General features: G+C 48.9%; 9 protein-coding genes across 11 annotated transcripts; 4 read left to right on the plus strand and 5 right to left on the minus strand.

The window, feature by feature from the left end:
• The first annotated feature begins 29 nt into the window (after positions 1 to 29).
• On the plus strand, positions 30 to 1,291 carry LOC6554189 (nucleoplasmin-like protein). Its single transcript, XM_001981229.3, has 4 exons — positions 30 to 304; positions 436 to 581; positions 812 to 979; positions 1,041 to 1,291. Exons 1-4 carry the CDS (start codon positions 283 to 285, stop codon positions 1,173 to 1,175), a joined length of 471 nt encoding a protein of 156 aa, XP_001981265.1. The 5' UTR covers positions 30 to 282; the 3' UTR covers positions 1,176 to 1,291.
• Positions 1,292 to 4,464, minus strand: LOC6554190 (ADAM 17-like protease). The gene is made up of 10 exons (XM_001981230.3): positions 4,323 to 4,464; positions 4,017 to 4,256; positions 3,529 to 3,962; positions 3,281 to 3,475; positions 3,024 to 3,162; positions 2,603 to 2,838; positions 1,979 to 2,542; positions 1,809 to 1,914; positions 1,579 to 1,741; positions 1,292 to 1,520 (listed from the first exon to the last, which is right to left on the minus strand). Exons 1-10 carry the CDS (start codon positions 4,399 to 4,401, stop codon positions 1,478 to 1,480), a joined length of 2,199 nt encoding a protein of 732 aa, XP_001981266.1. The 5' UTR covers positions 4,402 to 4,464; the 3' UTR covers positions 1,292 to 1,477.
• A 176-nt stretch (positions 4,465 to 4,640) lies between these two features.
• Positions 4,641 to 5,259, minus strand: LOC6554191. Its single transcript, XM_026975913.1, has 2 exons — positions 4,864 to 5,259; positions 4,641 to 4,803 (listed from the first exon to the last, which is right to left on the minus strand). The coding sequence occupies exons 1-2, from the start codon at positions 5,169 to 5,171 to the stop codon at positions 4,692 to 4,694; spliced, it is 420 nt and encodes a 139-aa protein (XP_026831714.1). The 5' UTR covers positions 5,172 to 5,259; the 3' UTR covers positions 4,641 to 4,691.
• Positions 5,258 to 7,136, minus strand: LOC6554192. Its single transcript, XM_026975912.1, has 2 exons — positions 6,805 to 7,136; positions 5,258 to 6,740 (listed from the first exon to the last, which is right to left on the minus strand). Exon 2 carries the CDS (start codon positions 6,662 to 6,664, stop codon positions 5,432 to 5,434), a length of 1,233 nt encoding a protein of 410 aa, XP_026831713.1. The 5' UTR covers positions 6,665 to 6,740; positions 6,805 to 7,136; the 3' UTR covers positions 5,258 to 5,431.
• LOC6554114 (coiled-coil domain-containing protein 12) lies at positions 7,101 to 8,045 on the plus strand. The gene is made up of 2 exons (XM_001981233.3): positions 7,101 to 7,562; positions 7,627 to 8,045. Exons 1-2 carry the CDS (start codon positions 7,426 to 7,428, stop codon positions 7,973 to 7,975), a joined length of 486 nt encoding a protein of 161 aa, XP_001981269.1. The 5' UTR covers positions 7,101 to 7,425; the 3' UTR covers positions 7,976 to 8,045.
• LOC6554115 (spindle assembly abnormal protein 6 homolog) lies at positions 7,973 to 9,764 on the minus strand. Its single transcript, XM_001981234.3, has 4 exons — positions 9,466 to 9,764; positions 8,555 to 9,406; positions 8,159 to 8,492; positions 7,973 to 8,104 (listed from the first exon to the last, which is right to left on the minus strand). Exons 1-4 carry the CDS (start codon positions 9,637 to 9,639, stop codon positions 8,046 to 8,048), a joined length of 1,419 nt encoding a protein of 472 aa, XP_001981270.1. The 5' UTR covers positions 9,640 to 9,764; the 3' UTR covers positions 7,973 to 8,045.
• LOC6554116 (RNA-binding protein lark) lies at positions 9,719 to 11,531 on the plus strand. Its single transcript, XM_001981235.3, has 5 exons — positions 9,719 to 9,856; positions 9,932 to 10,217; positions 10,271 to 10,859; positions 10,919 to 11,131; positions 11,192 to 11,531. The coding sequence occupies exons 1-5, from the start codon at positions 9,848 to 9,850 to the stop codon at positions 11,241 to 11,243; spliced, it is 1,149 nt and encodes a 382-aa protein (XP_001981271.1). The 5' UTR covers positions 9,719 to 9,847; the 3' UTR covers positions 11,244 to 11,531.
• Positions 11,532 to 11,570: 39 nt separating this feature from the next.
• LOC6554117 (prostatic acid phosphatase) lies at positions 11,571 to 13,863 on the plus strand. 3 transcript variants are annotated; one of them, XM_026975910.1, is made up of 6 exons: positions 11,571 to 11,745; positions 11,828 to 12,017; positions 12,076 to 12,174; positions 12,231 to 12,920; positions 12,982 to 13,240; positions 13,303 to 13,863. In XM_026975910.1, the coding sequence occupies exons 2-6, from the start codon at positions 11,865 to 11,867 to the stop codon at positions 13,410 to 13,412; spliced, it is 1,311 nt and encodes a 436-aa protein (XP_026831711.1). In that variant the 5' UTR covers positions 11,571 to 11,745; positions 11,828 to 11,864; the 3' UTR covers positions 13,413 to 13,863. The 3 variants fall into 3 exon arrangements, with proteins under 3 accessions (XP_026831711.1, XP_026831712.1, XP_001981272.2); XM_026975911.1 differs by having other exon boundaries at positions 11,571 to 11,734; positions 13,303 to 13,756; XM_001981236.3 differs by having other exon boundaries at positions 11,571 to 12,017.
• A 50-nt stretch (positions 13,864 to 13,913) lies between these two features.
• Positions 13,914 to 21,275, minus strand: LOC6554118 (chaoptin). Its single transcript, XM_001981237.3, has 7 exons — positions 20,677 to 21,275; positions 18,968 to 19,108; positions 18,649 to 18,808; positions 18,028 to 18,391; positions 17,526 to 17,815; positions 17,314 to 17,460; positions 13,914 to 17,242 (listed from the first exon to the last, which is right to left on the minus strand). Exons 2-7 carry the CDS (start codon positions 19,102 to 19,104, stop codon positions 14,153 to 14,155), a joined length of 4,188 nt encoding a protein of 1,395 aa, XP_001981273.1. The 5' UTR covers positions 19,105 to 19,108; positions 20,677 to 21,275; the 3' UTR covers positions 13,914 to 14,152.
• Between the last annotated feature and the right edge of the window lie 4,187 nt (positions 21,276 to 25,462).

A 25,462-nucleotide genomic window follows, 5' to 3' on the forward strand; every position in this document is an offset into this window, starting at 1 on the left:
CAGGGCTGCCACTTTTAGTGTCCAATCGAATGTAGCACTCTATATTCGTTTGTTGCAAGTTTATACCTGGGTGATATATATATACAAAAAAATTCAAGGCGGTATTACCTTTACTTTCTAGCTCCCAGCAAATTGTATTAAAACTATCGATAGTCCTGCGCTTCGATAACCACACCGCTCAACGCTTCACACAACTGCAGCCATCGCCGTTTTACGGGCACGTGTAGAGTACAAAAAGTTCCATTATTAATTGACTGTACATCTGTGTTCCAAGGCCTGCAAATGGAGTCCGAGTCGTTTTATGGTGAGTACCAACGCCATTTGGGTGGAACGGGCGCTCCATTGGCCATCCCAGAGCCGAGCTGCGTGCAGCTCCTCCAGCCGGCAAAAAAGCAGTCGGAAATCCAACCCTTCTCGCCGTTCGTCCACTTCCAGGTGTCACACTCAGCGAGAAGGAGGCCATCGCACAGTTCGAAGTCCCTGATGTACCCGAGGAGTATATCGTCCACTCGCACAAGCTCATCATCAAACAGATTTCCCTCGGCCCAGAGGCAAAGACCGGCGAATTCAACGTTGTACAGGTGAGCCTCGATATGGAGAACCGCCGGTCGAAAATTAAAGAACGACGTGGTCGATTTTAACTGCATGTGCTCATAAATCCTCTAACAGTGTATTCAGTTTGCATATTTCTTTTATAACGCTAGTCACCTAAAAAAAAAAAATGAAATTTCGACTATCATCTCATATTTCAAGAAAAACTACGAAATTAGATAGTGATAAATTATATACAAATTTAATATTTGTCACCCAGGCGGAGACGAACATAAACGACGATGGCGAGAAGAAGACAGTGAAGATTCCCATTGCCGTACTGAAGGTCGGCGAGACCCGTAGCTTAAGACCAAACGTAGAGTTCCCCAACGGATCAGTGACCTTCAAACTGGTGCAGGGAACTGGACCCGTCTACGTCTGCGGCAAGGTGAGCTCTATCCATCCATCAACTTTGTGTTCCTGTTTCTTACAAGCTTCAATACCCTTAGGTGGAGATGAACTTTGGCGAGTTTGACGACGGTCAGATTTACGAGGAGTATTCGGACGAGGAGGAGGATAGCGAACTGGAATTCGACGAAGATGCAGCTCCTCAGACGAACGGCAAGAGTAATAAGAAGAAGTAGAAATACATTACACTCCAGTAAGCTAACTAAATGATCCGAAAAAATAAAAAACTTTAATAAGGTAACGAAAATAAAGATAGGAGCGCTTTTCAAAAGACTTCAACAATGTAAAGAAACCCCTATTTGAAGACACCATCCAATTATAATGACCTTTTTGCTTTTGGTCTATATTATTATATGGAATTTTATTCAATCTGTGTTGCGTATGTTCAAATATGTCACTTAATGTAAACGAATTGTGGCAGTTTTGAGAAGAATGCTCACGGAAGAGTAAAACAAAAGGAACCCACTGGGTTTTTGTGCTAGTTACAGGCTCGGGCCACCGAAATCTTCTGGCGCGGCACGCTGAAAGTGCAGATTGGTTATTAGTACATCATTATAAAATAGTAAGGTACGGGTCTACCGTATGTGAATCACTCGACGCCTCTCGTCACTGGGATGTATAAGGTCCAGCTTCTGGCTCCATTCAATCAGCTTCATTTCGTGGCGCAGCTTCTTGCGGTCGAAGTAAGATATGACGCAACTGATGGGTATCCAAAATACTGCGGTAACGAGGACAACGGCCACTGAATATAGGAGGCAGTATGGATTAGAAGTGATCTTCAAATATTTATTTAAGATTGCAATACTTACTGACAATGTTGTCCTTGAGAAACCTCAGGGTCTTAGCCACATTTATCTCCTCGATGATGTCCCAGAAGCGCTCCACGACATCCTGTATGGTCTTTTCGCATACGCCCTGAAAGACATCGGAGTTTAGCATGAGATTAATGTCAATCTAAGGAGTGAAAGCACAAGCATACCTTATTGCAGAATCCTGTGATGCAGGGTGTGCCATCAGGGAGGACATCAGGTGGCTCCACGGGGAAGCAAGTCTCATTGATGCTCATGCGACAGCACCGCTTGCAGGCATCCGCGATGATATCACACATGCAGCTCTGCAGACCCTGGGTCTCGCAGTACGGCACACATTTGCCATTCCGGCACTGACCGCGCTCCTGGCAGGTGGTTCCGTCCGCCATGGCCGGGGATTTGGGGCACTCGGCGTGGGCGCCGGTGCAGCGAGCCTCCTGCTCGCAGGTTGCGTACTGCGCCTCGCGACACTTCATTCCGGAGGCCATGAACTGGCAGTTCTGGCAGCACGGCGAATTCTTGTCGCTGCACATGGCCCCTTGGTTCCGGCGCAGCTTGCAGTTCTTGTCGCAGCACGAGTCGTTGTCCTCGGTGCCCAAAAGTCCAGCATCACACTGTTCATCGCCCTCGACTCGCAGGTTGCCGCAGAAGGACTCTTCGGGCTCTGAAAAGCATCTGCCCGATTTGGCTTGCAGCACTTTACGGATGGAACGCAGGGAGCACGGGGAGAATTTCTGGTAGGGAAATAGAAGTCATTGACTATTTGTACAGGGTATTGTACTGCAAAACCCTACCTTATTGTTCACATCGTAGCCACTGACAGAGTACGTATACATGAGGAAACTGCCGCCTTGCGAAGCGCTGGGTGAGCACTCTGGAATGTCGGGGTCGTGCTCCGAGCCCCAGTTGTGTCCAAACTCATGGGCCGTGACCAGGTCGGCCTCCCTGGTGATGACCCGCTGACCATAGTGGTTGCGGGAGCTGCTCAGACCCGAGTTCAAGTACAGGGTGTAACCATTTTTGAAGTATTCTTGGAGATGAGAAGGAAATAAGTTAGTTTGGGATACAAAACTATAAGGGTATACCAGAAACCTGAGATTTCTGTAGCACCCTTTGAAAAGCAAGCTGAAACTAAAGTATAAGGACAACCAAGGAAACGAAAATCTATAAGCCAAATGAAAAGGTCAAACATGAGAGACAACTGGGTGTAGCAACCTGGAGTGCAAATGCCGCCCACGGAGTTGCGACGTGGGGAGCCCACGTAAGCCAGGCCCAAAATGCCGCCTTCGAACTTGAGATCGGTAAAGAGATGGGCAAGGCAAAAGTCTTTGTGGCTGTACTCCCGGGAGAAGACCTAGCCGGTGAAATGGCCACGGAGGAGTCGGAATTAAAGTGAGAGATACAAGAGTTAGATGACCATGAAGTAGAGCAGCTACACGAAGAGTAAGGGGTCCAAGATGAAGTCAACTCACCTCCAGGAGATTGCGCACGTCCCACTTCTCACGGATCATATTGTAGTGGGCCTCGCCTCCTCGCAGTCTCGTGGGCTCCGAGTGCACCACGATCTTCTTGATCACGAAGCCCATGCCCTTGAATCCCTCCTGATCCGAGCGGTCCTGCCACACAGTGTCGTTGTAGATCTTGTGCACCCGATCGATGAGGCTTATCTGAAGATTACAAGTTACTAGGTGATAGAACGTGGTTTCCGTAAGGAACTCACCAAGTAGTTAATGGTGGTCTTGGTGTTGCCTCCGCCCATTTCCTGGAAAAATCGATAGTCTGCCACCAAGAGCAAAGGACACCGGGTCTTGGTGGGCGTGTACTCGTACTGATCGGACTGACGCTTCTCCCTCGTGTGCAGCTCATTGTCCAGCGTATCACCGTGCTCCTTGTCCTCCAGCTCAAGACCTTCCTTGATGTAGCCACAGGTTTTGGGGGTGGCACCCGCCTCGTTCTTGTGCACCTTCACATCGGAGGCCTTGTAGGCCACCATGGTGTCCTTCTTGGCCTCCGGCAGGTGTCGCCAGGAGGGCTCAATGTGATAGGTTTCCTCTGGCAAGTGAATGGACATGGTCATGGTGCCGTCTTCGATGTGGGCACGCACAGAGGACTCCAGTTCGCCAAACACCCGACCCGAATAGAAGCTATCGTGATCTGCGGCGATTAAGTGCTTAGAAATATGCTATGGAATTATAGGAACTGTCTTACCCATATGCACCACCGTTTCGTTGCCATCCGCATCCACGGCGTAGGCCCTGAATTTGCTGTGCAGGACATCCCTGTGCGGGTGCAGGATCAGCCGGAAGTTCTTGCCCAGTGTGGTGAACTCCACCTCCTTGATGATGTTGAAGGGATTCGTGCTGTGCTTGGCACCCCTTTTGACCACCCTGTGCACCACATCGTCCTTGTGGAAAATTTCGTAGTGGCGGAGCGTCTTTTGCAGGGCCGCTAAAGGCGAGAAAAAGGACACTACATCAAGATCCTGGTGTTTTATGGACTACTCCCTGTGCTCACCGCAATTCTCGACGAAAAGGCAGGCGAAAAAAACCGAGATTATTGCGAGACCACAGCCACTAATGCATTTTGTAAACATTTTTTTTCGCCCGCTATTTCTGCATTATTGATTTTTACCGTTTGCAGTGTAACCGTCCACTTAACCGTTAGAAACGTACCATTGTTTGCAATAACGGTAGCTGAAAGATCCTGTCAAAATTCGACGATCTGGCAATATTGCTGATTTGAATTTAAAGTGTTGCGTTACTTTTTGATGAAATTATTATTTAAATATAGTTTTAGTTTTAGAGTATTTAGAGAAGTACTCGAGATACTTTGTTATATTTATTGAAGCACTTATAATTTTAAATTGTTTTATAATTTATACCACTACTTTCGGTGCGGAGGAGAGCGAGGATCTGCGACCGCCGGAACAGGAGCCAGTTTGTTATCCACACCGTAGAACTGGCCATTCAGACTCTTTCGCCTTGGCTTGGGCATGCTAAAAAAAGAGTATTATTAACAGAGTTGTCTTTCTAGAAAGTTTTAGAAGATAACCTACTTGCTCACATTGGACCCATACAAAGAGATGGTTACGTAGCTGCTGGGAACATTATCCAAAAACTTCTGAAAGCGACACCGCATATATTTGTTCAGGCGACAGGAAAGATAGGGGGTCAAGTGTTCAAATTGGTATTTAAAGCTGGGCAGGACCACCCAGTTGTTGTCGGGTAGGTGGAGAAAGTCTCGTGGCGACTTATCCTCATCCACCTGACGCCCCTTCTCCACCGGCTGGAACTCCTTGATCAGCTGGTTGATGTCGAACTTTACTGGCCAACTGGTGAATGGTTCACAAATGGGGTTCTGCATCTTGAGTGCCGAAAAAAACAGAGATATAAATTTCCCCCGAATCGAAACAGAATTAAACGGGCCTGCTGCCAATAGAACTTATTTTTGAAATTCCACTAAATTTTATATTTGGCTTAGTATTTAAATCGTTACATACATATATGTTAAATGTACAAATTCAAATGAGAATACAAGTGACGGGGGACGAGGCCTATAAAAAGCACAGAGACAAAGGCCTTAAACCTAAAGTTGTAGTTAATAGCTCTAGCTAAGTGATCAATCTATTTCGGGGCTATTTCGGCCATGTTGGCCTCGAAGATGGCCGTGTTGATTCGGTGCTTGAGGGCGACAAGCACCTCCCGATTGCTAATGGCGCGCATCTCGTTGGCCACGTACTCTCCATACGTCGCGAATTCGTCGCGCGCTGGCGGCAGGCTGACAATGGTGGGCGGAGGTGGACTGGGGATGGCTTGGGCCTGGGCTGCTTTGGGCGGCGTGTTCACCTTGGGCAGGCGCAGGTTACTCATGGTTATCCCGGGCGAGGTTGTCAACACACTGCTGGCTGTGCCGTTGGCACTACTTTCCAGTGCGGGGGACAGAATGGAGGTGGTGTTGTGCGATGCTGGACTGGCTTCGTAGTACATGCGTTTGACTGGCGGCGGATGCAGTTGCGTGTGCTCCTCAAAGTAGCTATCTTCCTGCCCACCCGCCGTGTCTCGCCGCTGGATCTTTATGATTCGTGTGGGCATTACGTGCACCGAACTGCTGCCCGTGTTTTGGGATGATGTGGTTTGGTAGTGCAGTTCGCCGCTCTCATTGGCTTGGAAACTGACTGCTTCCACGGTGTTGCCCTGGTGGTGCAGGTCCATCAGCGTTTGATGGTGATTCTCCAGCGGCTCCGTATCTTCCTGTTCGTTGAGGCTCACAAAGCGGACACTCATCTCTTTTGCCTGCTTAGGCTTGACCTCCCCCTCCTCCAGCTCCGACTCATCAATGTCGTCCACGTCTTTGGTTGTCTCCTCGATGAGTTTCTCCAGCTCCTGGGCCCGACTGCTGGCGTGGTTCTTGCGGAGGTACTCCTCGGTCATATTGGCGTTCGTATTGCTGTTGTGGTTGGCCGGCGTGCTGCTGTCGCTATTATGATCGGCGGTGACCTCGCCCAGAGCAAACTTGCGCTCGTCGCCCTGCAGATCCGCCTTCAGGCGACCCTTTGTGGAGCGGCAGGCGTAGGGCGAGCTGAGGAACACCAGGTTCTTAAAGCCAAACCACTTGGAGTTGTAGGGCTCCTTGCGTTTCATGCGACTGATCTCGCGGTGGTACTGCGTGCGCAGCGTGTGGAACTTCTTCTCCAGCTCGTTGATAGGGATGTTCCCGCCCAGCACCTGGCTGACTTCGTTCAAGAGCCGCTGCTTGACGTCCTTCTTCCGGTACTCGTCGCAAGTCATGTCCCACAGCCCGCGTCGGCTGCGGTACTCACTGATCAGCTGCAGCGTCTTCTCGCGCGTCCACTCCATTTTTAGATCGCTGAGTCGGATCTGGCCGGGCAATCTAGAATCGGTGTCAGAACAATGGGCTGTCGTTGCTCCCTTTCTGTCGGGGAAGGGATCGCGCACTGGTTAGCCGGTCGTTAATATTAATAGACCACAGAAGTTACCTCGAGGCGGATCGGGATCGACTGTGTGCTCGGGAGCGGGAGCTGTGCTCTGGTTTATTTTTGCTACTCCAAACAGCAGCTGGCTGCGCTCTGCCGATGCCTCTGCACCAATTGGCTGGCACGGACTATCCGCCGCGCCCTGGAAATGGTGCCTAGAGGAGCTGGAAGGATGCTGGGACCACTTCCATCGGCTATAATGCTTATTTGGTTTGTTTAAAGTGCACAAAAGTACAGCAGATTTCCGATTTCCACCCCCTTGCGCGAAAACAAACGCTGTGTATCCATCTTGGGCGCTATCGATTCATCGGTGGTTTCGATGAGACCGTATTCGCTGTGAAATGGTTTGCATTCGTCACTATTTCGTACTTATTCATTTCTAATATCTGGATGAATCTTCCAAATCTTGGTTTGGTATAAATAAAATCCAATCTTTAAACAAATCTTGTGAAATAACAAAGAATGTTTTATTCATACCAACACAATTCCAAGTTGGTAACGAACGCGATAGTAGTAATCGATATACGATACACGCAAAGACAAGAAACATAACAATAATAAATAAACGTGAAGAGTCGAGACTGAAATTTAAAGGAAATATATTATCTTGAGAACAAACTTCGTATGGGCATCATGGACAACAATGGCGTCGGCAAGCTGACAGAAGAATCTCTGAAACGCAAGGAGCGCCTTCAAAAACTCCGGGAACTAGCGCAGAACAAGGGAGGAGACGCCGCCGAATCCAATGAAAAGTTACCCAAGTCAGCAATACAAAGAAAAATGTTTATGAATCGTTCTACACAACTGTTTAATATCTTTTTACAGACCAGTCTTCCGCAGCTACAAACCTCAGAATGAAAGCACCGATGGCGAAATCCTTCCACAGGAACCCACGGGAAACATAGAAAACGCTGTGGAGGATCAACTGAGCCTGCTCCAGCAGCCCATGGTGATCGATGAGATTGATATCACCAACCTGGCACCGCGCAAGCCCGACTGGGATCTGAAGCGGGATGCCAGCAAAAAGTTGGAGCGACTGGAACGACGCACCCAAAAAGCTATTGCTGAACTGATCCGTGAGCGACTGAAACTTAACCAAATCGAGGACATCAGCCAAGCGGTGAATGTGGCCGCGGCTCAGGCAGGTGAAAGTGTTCAGGTGGATTATGACTAGAGCCGAATAATACAACTAACTTTACTGAACTGGTACAAAAAACGAAAAAGTGCATTAACAATAAGTAAAACTATCGCCGATTTTCCTTGCCCGTGGGTATTGCTAACCGTTCTTTTAGAATGAGGATTTCTGGAATATGCAAGCTATAAGTATGTGAATGGAAAGGTAAAGGGCTTAACTTACGTTTGGAATACTTCTGCTCCAGTCCCTGGGCAAAGTTACGCATGGATTGCAGTTGCTGGGGTATTTCCTCCCTCAGTTTTTCAATAGTTATGCGAGCCTCTCGCAGTTCATTCTCCCGCAGGGTTAGTAGGTTCTCCTTAGCCTGAACCGCCTTCTCTTGCTGTAGAGCCACCTCGGTGCGCCAGGCAATGGTCTTCTTGTGGTTGAGCAGCTCCTGGCTCTGCTTGAGGATTATCTGGTTCGCCTTGGAGATCTCATCAGAAGCCATTTCCAAAGCCTGGCGCTTGGTGTGCAGGATCTTCTTCTCGGCCTCCAGTTCGGCGGCTATGTTGGCCTGCAAAAAAAAAAGACGAGATGAAGACTCTTCTGATGTACATTAGTGCTTTATACACATACTTTCTCCTTGTTCCCCTTCAGGATATGTTCCTGCAGCTCGGCAGTGTGCTGCTTGAGGTCCTCGATCTTGTACTCCAACTTGCGTTCCTGCTTCCTGGCATTGGACACATCTTCGTGCAGTTTGTCATTTTGCTCTTTTAAGCTGTGCACTCTCGCTTTGCAACAGGACAACTCCTCGGACAGAGTTTGACATCGTTTCTCGGCCTGCTCTTGTGCTGATTTAAGTTCTTCTTTCTCCATCGAAGCCTTGTCCAATTGGGACTGAAAGCCGCAGATCGCTCTACGATTTCTCTCCAGCTCATTGCTGCGCTGCTCGTTTATTTTGACCAGTTTTTCCTGGTATTGACGGACCTCTGCAGCATGCTTCTCTTCTAAGATGCGAGTGTTTTCGGCGAGGGCTTCCCTGAGACTATTGTTTTCCGTGGTCAACCTTTCCGTGTGCGAGCGTTGTGCGTCGATTTCCGCCTGCATTTGCGGGATGCTTTGCTCCAGCATAAATTGCTTTTTCTGGGAAGCATCTAGCATGCTGTTTATGTAGAAAAGCACGGTGTTCAAGGGGGCAGAACGACAGGGCAGGCTAAGATGAACCAGGTTCTTAAAGGACCGGATTTCCACAAACTGAAGATGATAGTCGTGTACTTCTCTGCTGGATGAGAGGTTCTGATCCCGCATGGTTAGGTGCAGCTCCAATTTACCCGACTGGCTGTCCTTCAGCATGCGCACTACATTGTCAATGAATCCGGAGAATGACACATTCAGAGACTGATCCTGTTTGAGATCTTGGAAGGAGGCACTGTCCACTGTGGTAATGTACATGCGCCGTTGATCGGACTTTTCCGTCACTCGGAGTTGCTGTGTGGCAGGATATGTATTAAAATGAAATCGGACGAGGTCCTAATCAGCATATTTACGAGCAGCTCCTTGAAGTCCATTCTCTCCGCGTACAGTAGACATGACCGTTTACTAGACCGCGTCATGTCGCCATTGAAGCTCACCAGCATCTCTGCGCTGGGCAGGATGTTCACCACGTTCTTGCCGTAGTCCATTTTGGCGGAATAGCTATCCTCGCTCCCTGGAGGCCACATTTCAGATTGGGCGCGTGAGAAACCTTAATTTTTAAAATGTTAAAATTGTAAACAAAAGTAAAGGCTTGGGTCTATCGATATCGATAGCTACAGAAATGTACGTGGATGTACCCAAGGCTGGTCACACTGCCGGTCAGGTGCACAGTTGTCCATCTCCATTTCAATAAAAGAAAAAAAACAGCGAAAAGTTGTAGAGAAAAATAAATACATGAATACTGTACGTAAGAGTTAAGGACGCAGCGGCGCCGGATTGTCCATAGTAATCCGGAGTAATGCTAGCTTTATCCTGCAGACCGCCAAGGTGTTCGTCGGCAGCCTGCCGCGCTGCAAGCCGGACGAACTGCGTCGACTGTTCACCAACTATGGATCAGTCGTTGAGTGCGATGTGATGAACCGCTGCGCCTTCGTCCACCTGGAGAACACGGACATGGCGGAGGCGGCCATCGCCGCACTGAATGGCACCATCTTCAAGGGCCAGCCCATCGTGGTGGAGGCGGGCAGGCCAAAGTACGGCCCTGGAGTTGGCAGTCGAGGTCAGCCGGGCTCTGGTGACAATCCGGGGCGCAGGCCCTCCCAGGGTAAGCTGTAAGCACTTCAAAGATCCGGCATCTAAGTATTTCATCTTCCTTAGTTCAAGGTGGCGGAGCGGACAAGAGACCTCATGAATCCGGTGGCAACTTTAAGCGCAACTTCCGCGAAGAAGTCGGTGGCAGATACTCCAACGAAGGCCCAAGAGGCTCCAACTCCTCGGCCGCCAAATTTGGTCCCGTAAGAAACGAGTCCAACTACAGACAACAGCGCAGTGCTCCCTACTCAAAAGGACCACCGAGCAATGAGTCTTCCAATCAGGGACAGGGATTTAGGAACAAATTTGCAGGCGGAGGCAAGTTTGGTGGAAGCGCGGGCAACGAAGGACGCTTCGGCAACAATCGGTTTCAACAGCGGGACAACAGTGGACCACAGCCTGGCAGAAGAAACTTTAAGAACAGTCCAACCAGCGGATATAGAGGAGGAAGCAGCACTAGTGACTTTCAAGGAGGCAGCTCCAGCAGCGGTGGAGCAGGATCACTGAATCAAAGAGCCGGCGGCGGGGGACCAGGTCCCAGCAATGTGCGACAGGATCGCCGTGGATTTGCCCTGCCTGTAGAGCATCAGCAGCAGCAAATGGGCTTCGGACGCTTTGGCAATGGACCCATGAACTCTGGCAATCGTGGGACTAAGTAAGTAGTACATAGGATTGACCACCAAATTATATATAATATCTGTCTTCACCATGCAGTGGAAATCCACCAGGAGGACGTAGTTTTTTCAACGGAGGAGGCGGATTCAATGACAGACGCGGTAGCAGTCACGAAACCAGCAGTCCCCAAGGAGGCCCAAGCAAACGCGGAGGGCCAGGAGCTAGAAATCACAATCAGAATGGCATAAATGCATATCACTCGGAGTTCCCGCCTTTAGGCAGTGGCGGCGGAGTTCCAGGCCAAAGAAACCGGTAGGTTGAACCACAACCTCTGCATAATAGCCACTAACCCCCAAACATCGCTATTTGCAGCTTCAACGGACCCAGACCCGGGCCAAATATGGGCGGCAATAGAAGATTTTAAGCAGGTGCAATGCATAAATGATGTTTGCCAGTCCTCCCTCGTGTACTCCACTTAATAATGTAATAGCCGAATTTTGTTTTCCATTGTTTCGCGCGCAGAATCTTTTAGTTAAGCCAATGACGACGACTTTTAATTTGTCCCGCAGCCGTGTACTTTTAAGACCCACATCAACAGTATATTTGTTATTCGTAGTCTAAGATTGTTTCGATATTTATGCAATACTTAAATAATCATATTTCTTGTGTGCAAGTAGATACGACGAGTCAATCAATACAATCATAAATACCACTTGAACTTTTGAATCTGCCCGCCAAAAAACTACTGCTACGTTCTAGGGTTGGTTGGGCAAAACTATCGTTATCGAGCCATCAAAGCTTTGTGTGGTTATCAAACTTGTCCTCAAAATTATAAACAAAGAAATCTGGAAATTGGTAAACTTCAGTTTGCCATCTGTATATATATGCAAACGCCGAACGACCAGCGAGACAGTTGTAAGTTCGAGGTAAGGGAATTAATACCCGATATAGCCGTAGAGCAAACGCCGTAACCTGTGCTCACATATGCTCACATATGTTTTCCCGCAGTCGCTGTGGTTCACTTGTAGCAAGTTTTGCTCTGAAAATGTGGAGCCACGCAAGCCAGCACTGCCTCATCTTGATCTGCGTGGTATGTGTGCTGTCTTTCGGGCTGGCCAATACGCTCAGCGGCTATGCTGAAGGTCATCCAGTGGAGATCTCGGCCACATTGCCAGGCCAGCTGAAGTTTGTGCATGTCGTAAGAGTTTGTATGTATTTGTGTGCAGAACTCCCGCTTTATCGGTTATGCTTTGCAGATATTTCGCCACGGCGACAGAACGCCCGTGGATCCATATCCCCTGGATCCCTGGGGCGACAGGAAGTTCTGGTCCACCGGCTGGGGACAGCTGACCAATGTAAGTAAAGATCCCACTAGTGGCAGACCCAGGCTAACCCCGATTTCATCCTCAAGTTGGGCAAGCAAGAGCACTACGACCTGGGCAAATGGCTGAGGAATCGTTATTCAAAAATCCTTCCTCCTCTATACTCCAACGAGAATATCTACGTTCAGTCCACCGACGTGGATCGCACTCTGATGAGTGCCCAGTCAAATCTGGCTGGTCTCTACGAGCCGCAGGGTGAAGACATTTGGAACACGGACATTAGCTGGCAGCCCATACCCATTCACACCTTGCCCGAAAAGGATGATCCCATAGTGGCCGCTAAGGCACCTTGTCCTGCCTATGATTACGAGCTGGCCAGTTTAGAAGCGTCGCCAGAATTCAAGGCGTTGACCGAAAAACACAAAGATCTGTTTGCCTATTTGAGCGAAAAAGGCGGACGACCTGTGAAGACCTTCATAGATGCCCAGTATTTGAATAACACCTTGTTCATTGAGAATCTGTACAACATGACACTGCCGGAATGGACCAAAAAGGTTTACGGGGGAGAGGAGCTTACGTATGTTTCAAATTTTGCATTTGCCATCAGCTCGTATACGCGAAAGCTGGCGAGACTGAAAGCGGGACCTTTGCTGAAGGACATATTTCAGCGGTTTCAAAAGAAATCCGCCGGGCGCCTAAGTCCAGATCGTTCGATGTGGATCTACAGTGCTCATGACACCACGGTAGCCAGTGTTTTGAATGCGCTAAAATTGTTTGAGGTAGGTGTTTGAATAAGTCTTCATATGGTAAGCGGGCTAAGGCTTTGTTTTGTATTCCCAGCTGCACAGTCCTCCCTACACGGCGTGCATTATGATGGAGCTGCGTGTGGATGAGACCAACACTCCGTTGGTGTCTATTTTCTACAAGAACACCACAGCTGAACCTCTGCCTCTGGACATACCTGGCTGTGGTCCTTCCTGTCCGCTGGCAAAACTTTTGAACATTTACCAGGATGTTTTGCCCGTAGATTGGGTGCGCGAGTGCAAGGTATCCACTATGATGATGACTTATGAGGAGGCCAATCTCACAACTGCGACGGGTGAGTCAATAACGATTGGGATCACAGGTAAAGGAAGTAAAGCATCATGTTTTCTCCACCAGGCATTCTCATTTTAATCGTAATTGTGCTGCTGTTCGCCAGCTATGGCCTCATGATCTACTACCGACGGCGCAACTACAAGCTTTATACCTCGTACTCTCAAATGGCTTAGCTGGGATACCTATGCCATACAGTGGAAGTCACTTCTTAAATCTGAGTTCATAAGCTTGCCCGCTCTCTAGTTGCCAACGTGATTTGATTTTCTTAGTGTTCCCTATGTTGATTTTGAGTGGAAGCCAGTGGAGTCTCAGGATTGGTTACTACTTAGTTAAAGCGTGCATATCACACAGAGGCCGTTTGTATTGTTTTTTTAAGTTTGAGCATTTGAAAAACACAAGTTCGATAGCATTTAAATAGAATAATAACTGGTTTTGTTGTTATTCAGTGAAAGATATGGAATATGAAGACTGTGAATAGCGATCTTGAAGTTGCATACATATATACATAACATATTTATACACATATACATTTTTATGAAATTATCATGAATGATAAATTTATTGTATTAAAAACGCTCAAATCAAATGTTTTGTCTGTTTTTTAGCCATGCCCAGAAAACAGCTGTGTAAATAAGTAGGGGTTTTCCGGCCCGCCTGCAAAAACGCTTGAAATGTAAATTATACTAGATATGTTTATTCCGCATAAGCGATTTGCTTGCACTTAATTATGGTAAGACATAGATACAGTTAGGGTTACGGTTAGAATGTTTTAAGTCTATATACAACGTGGCTGAGAGCGGCGAAATAATGTAGAACCTGTTTGCGGCGATGCGCCTGACTGACTAACTGAGATTGAAATGGACAGAATGGAGGAGTGGGAAAGATGAAGAGCCCCCGCGATCGGCTGGCTGGCTTATCTGTAGGCCTTGTCATCCGAGTATATGATGTAGGGCTGATGCTGGTGCGGATGCTGGTGCGTCAGGCTTTCGGCACCATCGCCGTTTCCGCCGCCCGCTCCGCTGAAGTACGACATGCGGGACATGGTCGAGTAGGCAGCCGCTGCTGCAGCCACCTGCTGCTGCTGTTGTTGCTGCTGATGCTGCTGGTGGCGCTGGGAGAGACTCTGGCTGGACTGGTGTATGGAGGCCGCCTTGTGGGGCAGCGTGGCGTGGTAGGGAGGCACCGCGTACAGGGCTGCTCCCGCGCCATTCTTGTAGTTGTACGCCGCATTGTGGGCTCCCATTTGCATGCCCGCCGGAATGCCAATCATTGTGGCATTCTGCTGATACTCCGCATTGCTCATACGCAGCCTTATGATGCAGATGATGATGATGAGGATGGCGATAAAGGCCACCACTCCACCCACGATGCCTATGATTAGGGTGTCATCGTTGCTTATTATCGGGGACTGGGCCTTCATCAGCGGGGCCTTGGTCTTCATCTTCTTCAGACTGGGCGGCTGAGTGGGCTCCAGGCTCCAGATGATCAGTGGCTCCTCGGTGGTGGAACTGCTCCTGGTCACCAATTGGCTGGAAGTCTTCAGCAGGTGTGGCACCGAAGCAGTGGGTCTGGAAGTGGAGGACGTCATCTTTCGGGCATCACAGGTCAGCTCATCATCCCCGACTTCAATGAGTTTCCGGTTGAGCAGGTAAGCAGGAGAGGCACAGGTGACATCCGGCATGCCGGAACTGGGTAACCATCTTCGCAGAGCTCGAGCATTGCAATCGCACACTATGGGATTGCTGGCCAATCCCTGGAGTTGCAGACTGGCTCTGCGATCCTCTAGAGCGTTTAAAAACTGTGGCACCAGCACTGTGATCTTGGATCCCTCGACATCCAAGCTCAAATGGGAGGATCTCGGCACCGGGAAGAGCAAAGCTGGGGGCAGGGCATTCAGGGAGGTGTTCCGCAGCTGGACGCTCAGATCGTTGCTCTTGAGACCAGCCAGCGTGCCAGAGGATATGGACTTCAGTCGTTCCCCTCTGATTCCCAGGCTCTTGAGGCGCGGATGCTTTAGCGGTTGTATCTGCTCGCTACCGATGCTAGAGTCCTTCACTTCAATGTCAAGGACCTCCAAGCCGGGCAGGAGTTCCAAAATGCCTTGCAGGTCTAGGTAGCCAAGCAGTGGAAGATCATAGGCCTCCAAGCTGACCAGATTGGGCAGCTGCTTGAAGGCGTTCTTCTCGATCCTTGTGCACTGGGGCAGGTGGCTCAGGCGCAGCGATCGCAGCATATCCATCTTGCCAAAGTTGGACTGGGAGACGATCTCGAAGCTGTTGTTGGACACATCTAGGGATTGGAGCACCTGGAGCTGGGGCCAAGCCATGGAAAGATCATCCAGGGACTCCAACTGATTGCTGGACAGATCTAGTGTTTCCAAAAGGGTCACCCTTTGGAACACCTCTGGCTTGACATTCTTCAGCTTGTTGTGGGAGAGATTCAGAAACTGCAGGAAGGGTGTCTCCAGGAGTTCCAAATTCTCAATGCCCGTGCCCGCCAGACTGAGCTCCCTAACTGTCTTGGGTTCGTTGAGGACATTGTGGACTGCCTTGGAACTCAGGGGATTAAAGGAAAGATCAATACTCTTGATGTTCACCATGATGCTGTCATCTCCTGGCAGCTCCTTGATCTTATTATGGCTCAAGTCCACGGAGGACACGAAGAAGAACTGCCTTTGCAAGGCATTCAATGGAGCGTACTCGAATCGATTGTGGGCCAGATTGATGTTCTCCAGCATCTGGAGCTTCGTGCGCTCGAAAACTCCATCCGACAGCTCCGACAGCCGGTTGCCCTCCAGGTTGAGCTGCTCCAATCGGACTAGGCCCTCAAAAGTTCGCTCTCCAATGCGATCCAAGTTGTTGTGGGCCAGATCCAAGATCTGCAGTTGGGTGGAATTGTGGAAGGCCATTTCGCTGACCATGTCCAGTTGATTGTTGGACACGAGTAGGACGCGCAGGCGTGGCAAGCGTGCGAAGTCGAGTTCCTCGATGGTCTTTAACTGGTTGTGGGACAAGTCGATGTGCTCCAGGTATTGCAGGGAGGAAATGAGTTCCGCCGGGAAGAAGGAAAACTTGTTATTGGCTGCGCGTATTTCCCTCAGTCTCGGATGGATTCTGAAGGAGGAGGGAAACAGGTAGCTCAGCTGGTTGTCCGAAATGTCCAGCTCCTCTATTCCCGTTCCCGTATTGAAGTACTCGCCCTTGAAGGCGGACAACTGATTACCATGGAGGTCGAGCTTCTGCAGCTTCATCACATTCACAAAGGCGCCGGATCGAATGGATCCAATGCGATTGTTAGATAGATCAATGGAGCTTATGTTCCACAGGTTCACGAAGCTGCCATCCTGGAGCTCCTGCAGCTGGTTATCATTGAGGTAAATGTGCTTCAGATCCTGCAAGCCGGCCAGAAGGTCACCACTTATCTGGCGAATGCTGCATCGACTCAGATCGATGACCTGCAGGCGATCCAAGGGCTTGAAGATAGCTCCAGTCAGAGGAGTCAGGTGATTGCCGCTCAGGTTAAGGGATTGCAGGTTCTCCAGTTCCTCGAATATGCTACTGGGCAGCTCCGTTAGCGAATTGCCACTCAGGTCCAGACTTCTCAGCTCCGGCAGGACCCAGGGAGCGCCGCCCAGACCCGTCAGCCTGTTCTGCGATAGCTTCAGGGCCATCAAAGTGCTCTCCAGCCCGGCAAAGGTGTCCGCATTGATCACAGCTAGGGAATTCCCAGAGAGATCCAGGGTGTGCAGGCTGCTGAACATCTGGAAGCTGCCGGGCGGTAGTTCCCGTATGACATTCCTCGACAGGGATAGCGTTGTTATATCGCTCGCCTGGAGCGATCCAAGGATCTCCGCGGAAAGAGCAGCCACTCGGTTGTAATCCAAGTGGAGGGATGTCAACTGGGGCAGGCGACCCAGAGCACTGCCGGGCACCAACAGGATATTGTTGTCCTTGATCACGAGGGTCTGCAGGCTGTCCAATCCCTCCAAGGCGTCGTCTTCGATCTGGACCAGAGTTTTCAAAGGACTAAATGTAAGTCTTGGACTTAAGAGGGGCTTGGTCAAGATAGGCATACCGTTCTCAAGGAGTTTAAGCTGAGGTCAAGATGCTTAAGGGCACCCATCTCCCGGAAAGTTCCTGGTGTAATGCTGGTTATGGTGTTGCGACTGATGTCCAAGCTTTCCAAGCTCCTTACCACCTGCATGTGGGTGTAGTCCAGTTGCTGAAGACAAAGAAAGCATTGGTATATCAATTTAAAGGGGGTTACTTATGTTGTAATAGAAATACCTGCAGCATATTCGAGGACAGATTAAGGTGCTTCAATCCGGCCACCGCGGCCAGTGCCACCGTGGGAAACTGGCTGAAGAAGTTCTCGGACAGGTCCAGTTTTTGCAGGGACTGCAGCTTCTCGAAGACGTCGCTGTTGAGGTGGCTGATCCGATTCCCGGCCAGCTTGATCTCCCGGATCTTCTGCAGGCCCTTGAAGGCCTGACTGTCGATGGTGCGAATGACATTGTGGCGAAGATCGATGATCTCCAGCTGGCGCTGGGCATTGAACGAGTCCCCAAGGAGTGATCCTGTGCGAGGGCAAATAATCGCATTGAAAAAGGTAAGATTTTGTGATTATACTATTAATAGGCTCAGAATTAATTGCTTATGCAAATTCAAAGTGTCAGGTAAGTGCTCTTTTTCGACCAAGATTTGTGATTTCACTTTCAATTACGAGTTACCAGTTGCGGTTTCGATTGCACGCTGTTAACCAAGCATTTAATTGGCTAATTTGTCTTACCAATCTGGTTCTGGCGCAGCGACAGGTGTCTCAGGGCACTTGGACCATTGAGGGAGTTGGTGGGCACCGAAGTCAGGCTATTGCGATCGATGTAGAACTCCTTCAGATCCACGCAGCCCTTGAGAAGGCCTTCCTCGATCAGCTTGATCTTGTTTCCGGACAAGTCCAGGATACGCAGGTTCTTCAGCACATGCAGCTCGGCGGTGGAGAAGATGGGATTGAGATTGTCGCCCAGCAAGTTGTTCGCCAGCCGCAGTTCGTTCAGCGAATCCTTGAGGCCGTCGAATGCCTTTTCCGGAATCCTGCGGATGAGATTGTAGGACAGATCCAGCTCCTCAATGGTCAGCTTAAGTTGGCCAAAAGTCTGCGATTGGAGGGGTTGGAAAACATATGATATAGCTTTGTTACGAAATATTGCTGATTGCTCATTCAAATTTTCTATTGCCAAACTTTAGAAATACGATCTACTTAAGCGACTTAAAAAGCCTCTTGTAAAATTGGTAAGAAATACGAGCTGGTTGACCTCCACGTGGAGGCATTTAATGTGCTAGTGAGATCATCGAATAGTGTCGAAATCCCCCATCTTTTTACGCCTTATCGCCATTCGATGGCGACACTCACCTGGGCGGGCAGCACCTGTTGGCCGCTGTGACGTTGCGTATACGCCACGATGGGCGCTCCATAAGGCAGTTGCGGGGCATCGCCGTGGAAGACAACGCGATCGCAGTCCATGGCCACGGCTCCCAGTTGGCCAGTCGCCGCAAACGGAACCACATTGCACCTGTAATTGTCGTCGGGCCGTGGCAGGTGATTGCAGAAAAACAAAGCCAAATGAAATTGCAGTTGGCGGTAATTTAGTGATATTAAAATAATGCACGGCCGACAGCGGAAATACGCTGTCGCTTTTGCCATGCTGACCACTGAGTGAATGGGTACTCACCTGCATGGCAGACGGAGGGCGGGGCTGAGCTCCGGGCAGGGGCGCCAGGCGAGGATCGGGCTGCCCAGGTGGGCGATGCAGATCAGGAGGAGCAGCAGGAAACGCCCTCCGTTTGGCAGCTGTTTCCACGCTGCCATGTCGCTGCAATTGAGGAATGACACTGTTATTACTGCGTTTCTGGCCCGATCGGATTTGGCCGCGCTGGGTGAAACCCGTTTCGCGAGGAGATCTCTATTCCGCATCGTATTTGGTCATTTGCCCGTTTGGCCATTATCGCCGCGTTCGCTTAGAACGTTCGATTTGCATACCGATGTCTCCGGCTATTTCGATACAAGACGCATACTTGCGGCCAACAACAATGGTCCACACCAAGGTCCGATCGAAAGACCGAAGGCTATAATCGAGCGACCTGGCCAACAAAGAGCCACGATGCCCACGGGTGCTATGAGTAATTTTGGTTGCGCTGACAAATTAGAGGCATCTAGAGGCATCATTCTAACCAACGGAGGTGTAGATAACTCGATCGACTCTGTTTTGTAACTCTCTTTGGTAAAAGTAACTCTCCGAAACATTCCTGCGCTAATTCATGAATGTACTTATGTTCAGCCACCAGCCTAATTCTAGTGCTAATTATTAGAGCATACAGTAGAGCTCCTCTACAGGCGAACACTTGCAGGTATCAATATCTAAAATCAAGAGGCTGCTGAGCTTCGCCTGTATTGACATAAACTTGTTCATCACCCAATCTTATCTCAAAGTTAAGATGTATGAATGAATTGGAATCACTGGAAAGTTTGGTATGGATTCCTTCTGCCCTATATATGCTAAGTAATTCACGATAGATCCGACCAGCGTTGTAAAATATCTCAGCACTTCATAAAAACCACAGCTGAATGCATAATCACATGCTGTACTCTGAGTTCCGAGAAGTTCGCCTCCAAAGTTGCTATATAAACCGCCTTTGGCAGCGCATGAGCGGTTCGGTGAGCCATGATCTTTGGATTCTCGGCGCTTGGGAGCTGGATTCTTGGTTCTCACTCTGGCAGCATTAGCTGTACCGTTATTGGTAGTACGGTTGGCGGTTGGTGGTTGGTGGTGGCTGGTGGTTGTTGGCCGTGTTCATTGGTTACTGTTTGCTTTTTAATGCGCACTGACAACACAAAAAATACGTTTGCGTCTGGCCGTATTTCTATTTGCATTACTTTCGGCTCTTTGTGCTATTTACTCTGCGGTCCATGGGCAAATCTGGGAGGTATTTGGCCAGTCTGTTGGCCAAGCACACGGCTATCCGCGGACAAACAAGCGAGTTAACTTATGTAAATTTATAGAGACCATAAAGCGGGGTTTCAAAACCCAAATCTCCCCGAAATCGCTATTTTGCTCATTGAAATGCATGGGCGGTGTGCGATTCGATTCGATTCAATCCGATCCGATCCGAACCCATTCGATGTGGTGGACAGCTTCAAGGTTGCATTGCCACACGGAATCGGAATGGGCTCGAAATGGGTTGGGATGGGATGGATCCACTTCTGGTTCCACAGACACCGATGCAGATCGAGATACATCTGTAACAGATACAGATACAGATACAGGTTCACTTCGCGTTGCGTGTAAACGCTGGATGGGAAATATGTTAATCACAGACATCTCGGTTTTTTCTCCTCGCGTAACCTGTTTCATTATATTTTTGATTTGTACTCTTGGCTTACATTTTCTTTCTGTTTTGGGCGCTGCTCGTAAATTGCACTTCAAACTTTTTGTGGCCTGGGAACTTGGGAACTTGGTAACTCGGTTGTTTGGCTGCTTGGCTGCTTGGCAACTTTGGCGGTCTTTTGTTTTTGTCGCTGGTTTGGGGATTGCACAAGTTGGCGATGCCGTGTTTACGTTTGTTTTTGCCCACTTCTCTTTTGTTATACACAAAAAGAAAGCTCCGCTCGGGAAGAATGTTTTCCCAGCGAGATGGCCTCTGGCACACACTTGCACACACACTAGCCGCCGCGGAAAAATGCAGACAAACCACTAAGCGGGCACTAAGATGGGCGGGGGGCGTGGTAATTAAGCCGCAACAAAAACAAGTACGACCGCTGTCTGCGCATGCGCAGCGGTAACAATTTCGCAGCCTTCGCGTTGCGTTCTCCGCCGGCGGAGACTCGATTCCCCCAAAACTGAAGCCAAAGACGTCGCTCGAATCCGGTCTGAATGGGCCACTTCTTTCCACTTCCGCCAAGTCCGATCCGTCGGAGCGCCGCAACTCAACTGAGCTGAGGCTGCTCGACAGCCAAGATCCGAGATCGAGCTCCACGCTCCGAGCTCACTGGGCTTCGCTTTGGGCCAGCTCTCTGCGCTGGAGCTGCTCTGCAGGTGAAACTGGTTTGCCCCATGCACGGCGAGAAATTGGAGCATCGGTACTATGCTCGCAAGAAAGTTTCCCATGGTAGTGGTTGACTTATTTTAGAACTTACATTCATACTTGCACTTTCATCACTCATAAGCCTAAGGATGCATTTTAAATGTATAAAATTCTGAAATGATATAGATGTGTAGTACTGCAGTACAGTAGTATTGTTATAATGAGCTCCAAAGCAGTAGTTCCTAAGGTGCCGAAAGGTGTGGAAAGTGTTTTGTGGCCCCCTTTTCTCGCTCTGCATCTCCTGAATGTGTCTAAATCCCCCACAGTGGTACTAAAAGCCACGAGATGCAGATGCTCTCTTCGCTCCAGAGAAACACCATCCCAGCCCCGTGAATGAGTTTACATTGTTCGAGTTTGTTTTCTTTGGCGTTTGATGGGGTCTTCTCTTCGGTTTTTGTTTTTTGTGTTTTTTTCTTTTATTATTTTCTGGCGCTGGGTAAAAGTTTCGCTGGCTGTTCTGCGCAGAAAGTTGGGCTTCTTCTGGCCCTTGTCTTCGGTCCGTCTACCTGTCTACCTGTTTCTTCTGAGTCGGTTTCTTCGATCTGCGCGCCGATTGGCAAGTGCGCCAATTCAGCTAATGGGGTTAAGCCTTCAATAATGCCGCAACAATGTGACAACCAACAAGAGTTACTTTCCTCCTCGCAAATTGCTTGGCGTGGCAACTAATTACCCAAACAATCGCAGCTGGTGGGGATCGGCGCGGCACGCACCAGCCATTATACACTATCCATTGGCCAGGTTATTCACACCAGACCTAACAGGTACAAGTGCGAGTTGCACTGCAAGGCGGAGTACAGCTGCAACTCCGAGTCCGTGTCCATGTCCATGTCCATGTGCAAGTCCAGGTCTCAATCAAAAGCACATACTGGCTGGCATGTGGTTATAATTTTTATGTTTAGGCATGCATGTTAGCATTAACATCTCAGTGGGCCGCAATTTCTTTTTCTTTCTCGCAAGCCATATACTTTCCATTTTCATGAGCAAGTGCTCCACAAATGGCAGCCAGCTAAAACACACATAACATAATAATGAAAAAAATGAAAACAAGAGTCAGAAACAATGACGGCCGCACACTCGAAACAAAAGCGACTCGAGAACCCAAAAAGCGACAGTGAAAATTCATTTTGGCCAAGCGGAAAGTTCTTCGTTTTTGGGGTAATGCCGTGGGAAATAAGTGGGCTGCTGTCGTAAATATTTCTAGTGCATTGGGTGGAATTTCTCGCAGTGCATCTGCTGCCGCAGCAGCCCTGACGTGACGCATGCCATGTCTAACCATATAAATCAAATCGTTCAGCTGATAAATTGTGTCTAAGCTCAACACTTGACTGGCTCCGACTTCGTCTGCAATCGCGGCCATGTGTTTTGTGAAAACGCCACGCCCACCGGCGGACCCGCCTTAGAGCCCAAAGTCTCCTCTTTCTATTAAAAACAGCATAAAACAGCTTCTGGCCCGGTTGGAGCCGCACTCCCGATTGTTGCTTCAATCTGCATAAATGCAAATTGAGAAAAATGAATCGTGGCCAAAGGTTTGAGCACTGACAGGCACTGAGAAAAAACGCCAGTGATTTGCGATTTTTTAATCATTCATGCTATCTCTATTGAGCCTAAGAAAGGTGGAACCTAAATCCGCAACTAAAATTTTATCTATGGCAGAGTTACTAACTTTTATGCTTGTTGAAACGTATCTAAAAGTGGTTCGTGTATCTAATAAGCCTTTTTAGGTTAGTGTGGGCATTTTTTCTACGTGCATAACATGCCGGTCGTCTAAGATAATTTTTCATCCGCAAGTAGGCCGCCAGATGCAATCTGCACTCCAATTTTCAGCCCACCAAGCCGGCAAGGAAATTCATGGCGCTTAATTAACCTCGCGTAATTGCTGGAAGTTGCCTCCTCCGGGATGTCGTCTCATTCAAATGCAAATTCCATGGCAACTTCAATGAGTTTGGAGTCTGGATTATGAGTTTGGGATGTGGCCGCTGTGGAGGTGGAATGTCGGCCCAAATGAATGTACTTTTCAATGCCAATAAAGATTAATGTCCCCGCATACAGGTCATAAATTACCGTTGAATGAGCCACACACACTCACGTGCTCTGAATGGCCCACTGGGGAGCGTCGTGTTGGCCGAACCTAATCAATTATAGCACCGCCTTAACCCTCTTCCGATACCGGAATGGACTGTCAACATAATAAGGCCAGCGTCCTTGTGGCCAACTCCTGACCCCTCCATCTCCATCTCCATCTCCATCTCCACCTCCATTCCCATTCCCATTTGGATGGTCCGTTTCCTTTTCCTGTTGCGGTTGGCTTTGTCCGTAGTGCGCCTCATTGCAGGGGCGTGGCAAGGGGGTCCTTCGAGCATTAATTTGCATTTACATATCAATTTGAATCCTGTCATGATACCTTTGTATTAGATTGCAAACCTAACTGCCTAGTTGTGCCTACAAGGTGTCCTGTTCCTTGCAGCGCTTTGCTCACTTAACAGCAATTGTTCAGCTTTTAGATATAAAATCTTAGAAGTTAAGAAGCCCCCAGCCAGGTTTTAATACTACCCCTGGGAGCAGGCAGTTCCGCTCCTGGAGATGCCCTCGCCCTTTGCATAGCTCGTCCATCACCGCGTCGGATTGGGAGGAGCCGAGTGGGATTATGGCCCTTTCCGGATTTTTATTTTGATAAATTATTTAAACGCACAACTTGTGGCATTCGGCCGGTTATTGTTGCCGCCGGGCTCATATTTAATGCCAGACTCTGTTGGTTCAGGATAGCCAGCCAGGATATAAGCGGAATGTAGGCCGGCCAGGACATTCAATCAAATTAGACGGCGAGTGACAGCAAACACAATCATGAGCGTGGCCAGCTCGGCTTATTGATCGAGGACTATCAGAGGAGCCTACATTGGCCAGAAATTAATATGCTGCATTCGCTTTAATGCCCGTGTTTATTTTGCCCTTAAATGTATATTTCTGTAACTCTATGCAAATAGGCGGGGGAATAAAATGTTTATTTTAGTAGCGACTTTATGGCACCTGTTCGCTGGAACGCCATTCACGAAATTACATTTATTCAATTGCATTTCGGCCAAATTCGATACTGTACCCAAGTTGGATGTGCTCGTAAAGTGAATTTAACCCTTCTGCCGCCGACACCTAACACAAAAATTCACAAAGCCGTTGGCTGAGCTATTCTGGGACGCACACTTTGGCCGCCGGCAATCCACTTTATGGCCGAGTTGTTTTAGCCAAAAAGTTTGGCCGTAACAAGCTTGGCCCGGCCTGCCACATGAAGCATACGCCAAGGTGGCCCGTGCCACCTGGAGGCAGGAATACCAAGAGCTGCGGATCACAGGTGCAAAAGCAACTGCACAGGTGGAGTCGTTAACGGCAAACGAGTCAGAGATTCCAGGCAATCAAGTGTGTTAATTGCACCATAATTGGTCAGACAGGCAGTCAATGGCAGTAGCAAGAGCCCAATGCAACCGATGCAGCAATCCTGCACTGAGCGAAAGTTCGGCGGCTTAAAAGGTGCGTATGGTTAGCAGAATCAGGGGTTTCTGGGAAGCCAATTCAAAGGTATTATTTCAACGCATAATAGTGAACATTGCAATGCGTTAATCCTTTAAGCCTTTTTAATTAGCGCATAACTCATATTTTTCGCTGTGCAGCTGGGAGGTGTTCACAGTTGCGTGAATAATTCAGTTGCCTTATTGACGGATGCATGCACACACAAGCCAAAGGACTCCTCCACGCCCCTTTCACCTACTTTCACCTTTCACCCACTGCTGCCCACCTGCCAGGCGGCTTAAAGGTGGAATCCAGCTGCCATTGGGCCCTTCGCAAATCAAAGCCAAACGCAAATCACGCGCAGACAAAGGCTTTGATGCATTTGCAGCTCATTGGCAGCGCAAACAGGACGAGCAGGCTTTAAAAGGACATTCAGGTGCGAGGTAGCTGGCAAATATTTAAACCAATTTCGCGCCATGTTTGCGCAACCGCATTTATCTCTTCCGCGGGCTGCGCTTTTCGCCGCCAAATAAATAAATTAAATGGCGAAAATCCCCGAAAATATAAGGGCAAACAACTTGCCAAGG

The sequence above is a fragment of the Drosophila erecta genome, unplaced genomic scaffold (assembly GCF_003286155.1).
Source record: "Drosophila erecta strain 14021-0224.00,06,07 unplaced genomic scaffold, DereRS2 tig00000000-arrow-pilon, whole genome shotgun sequence".
Classification (NCBI taxonomy): Eukaryota; Metazoa; Arthropoda; class Insecta; order Diptera; family Drosophilidae; genus Drosophila; species Drosophila erecta.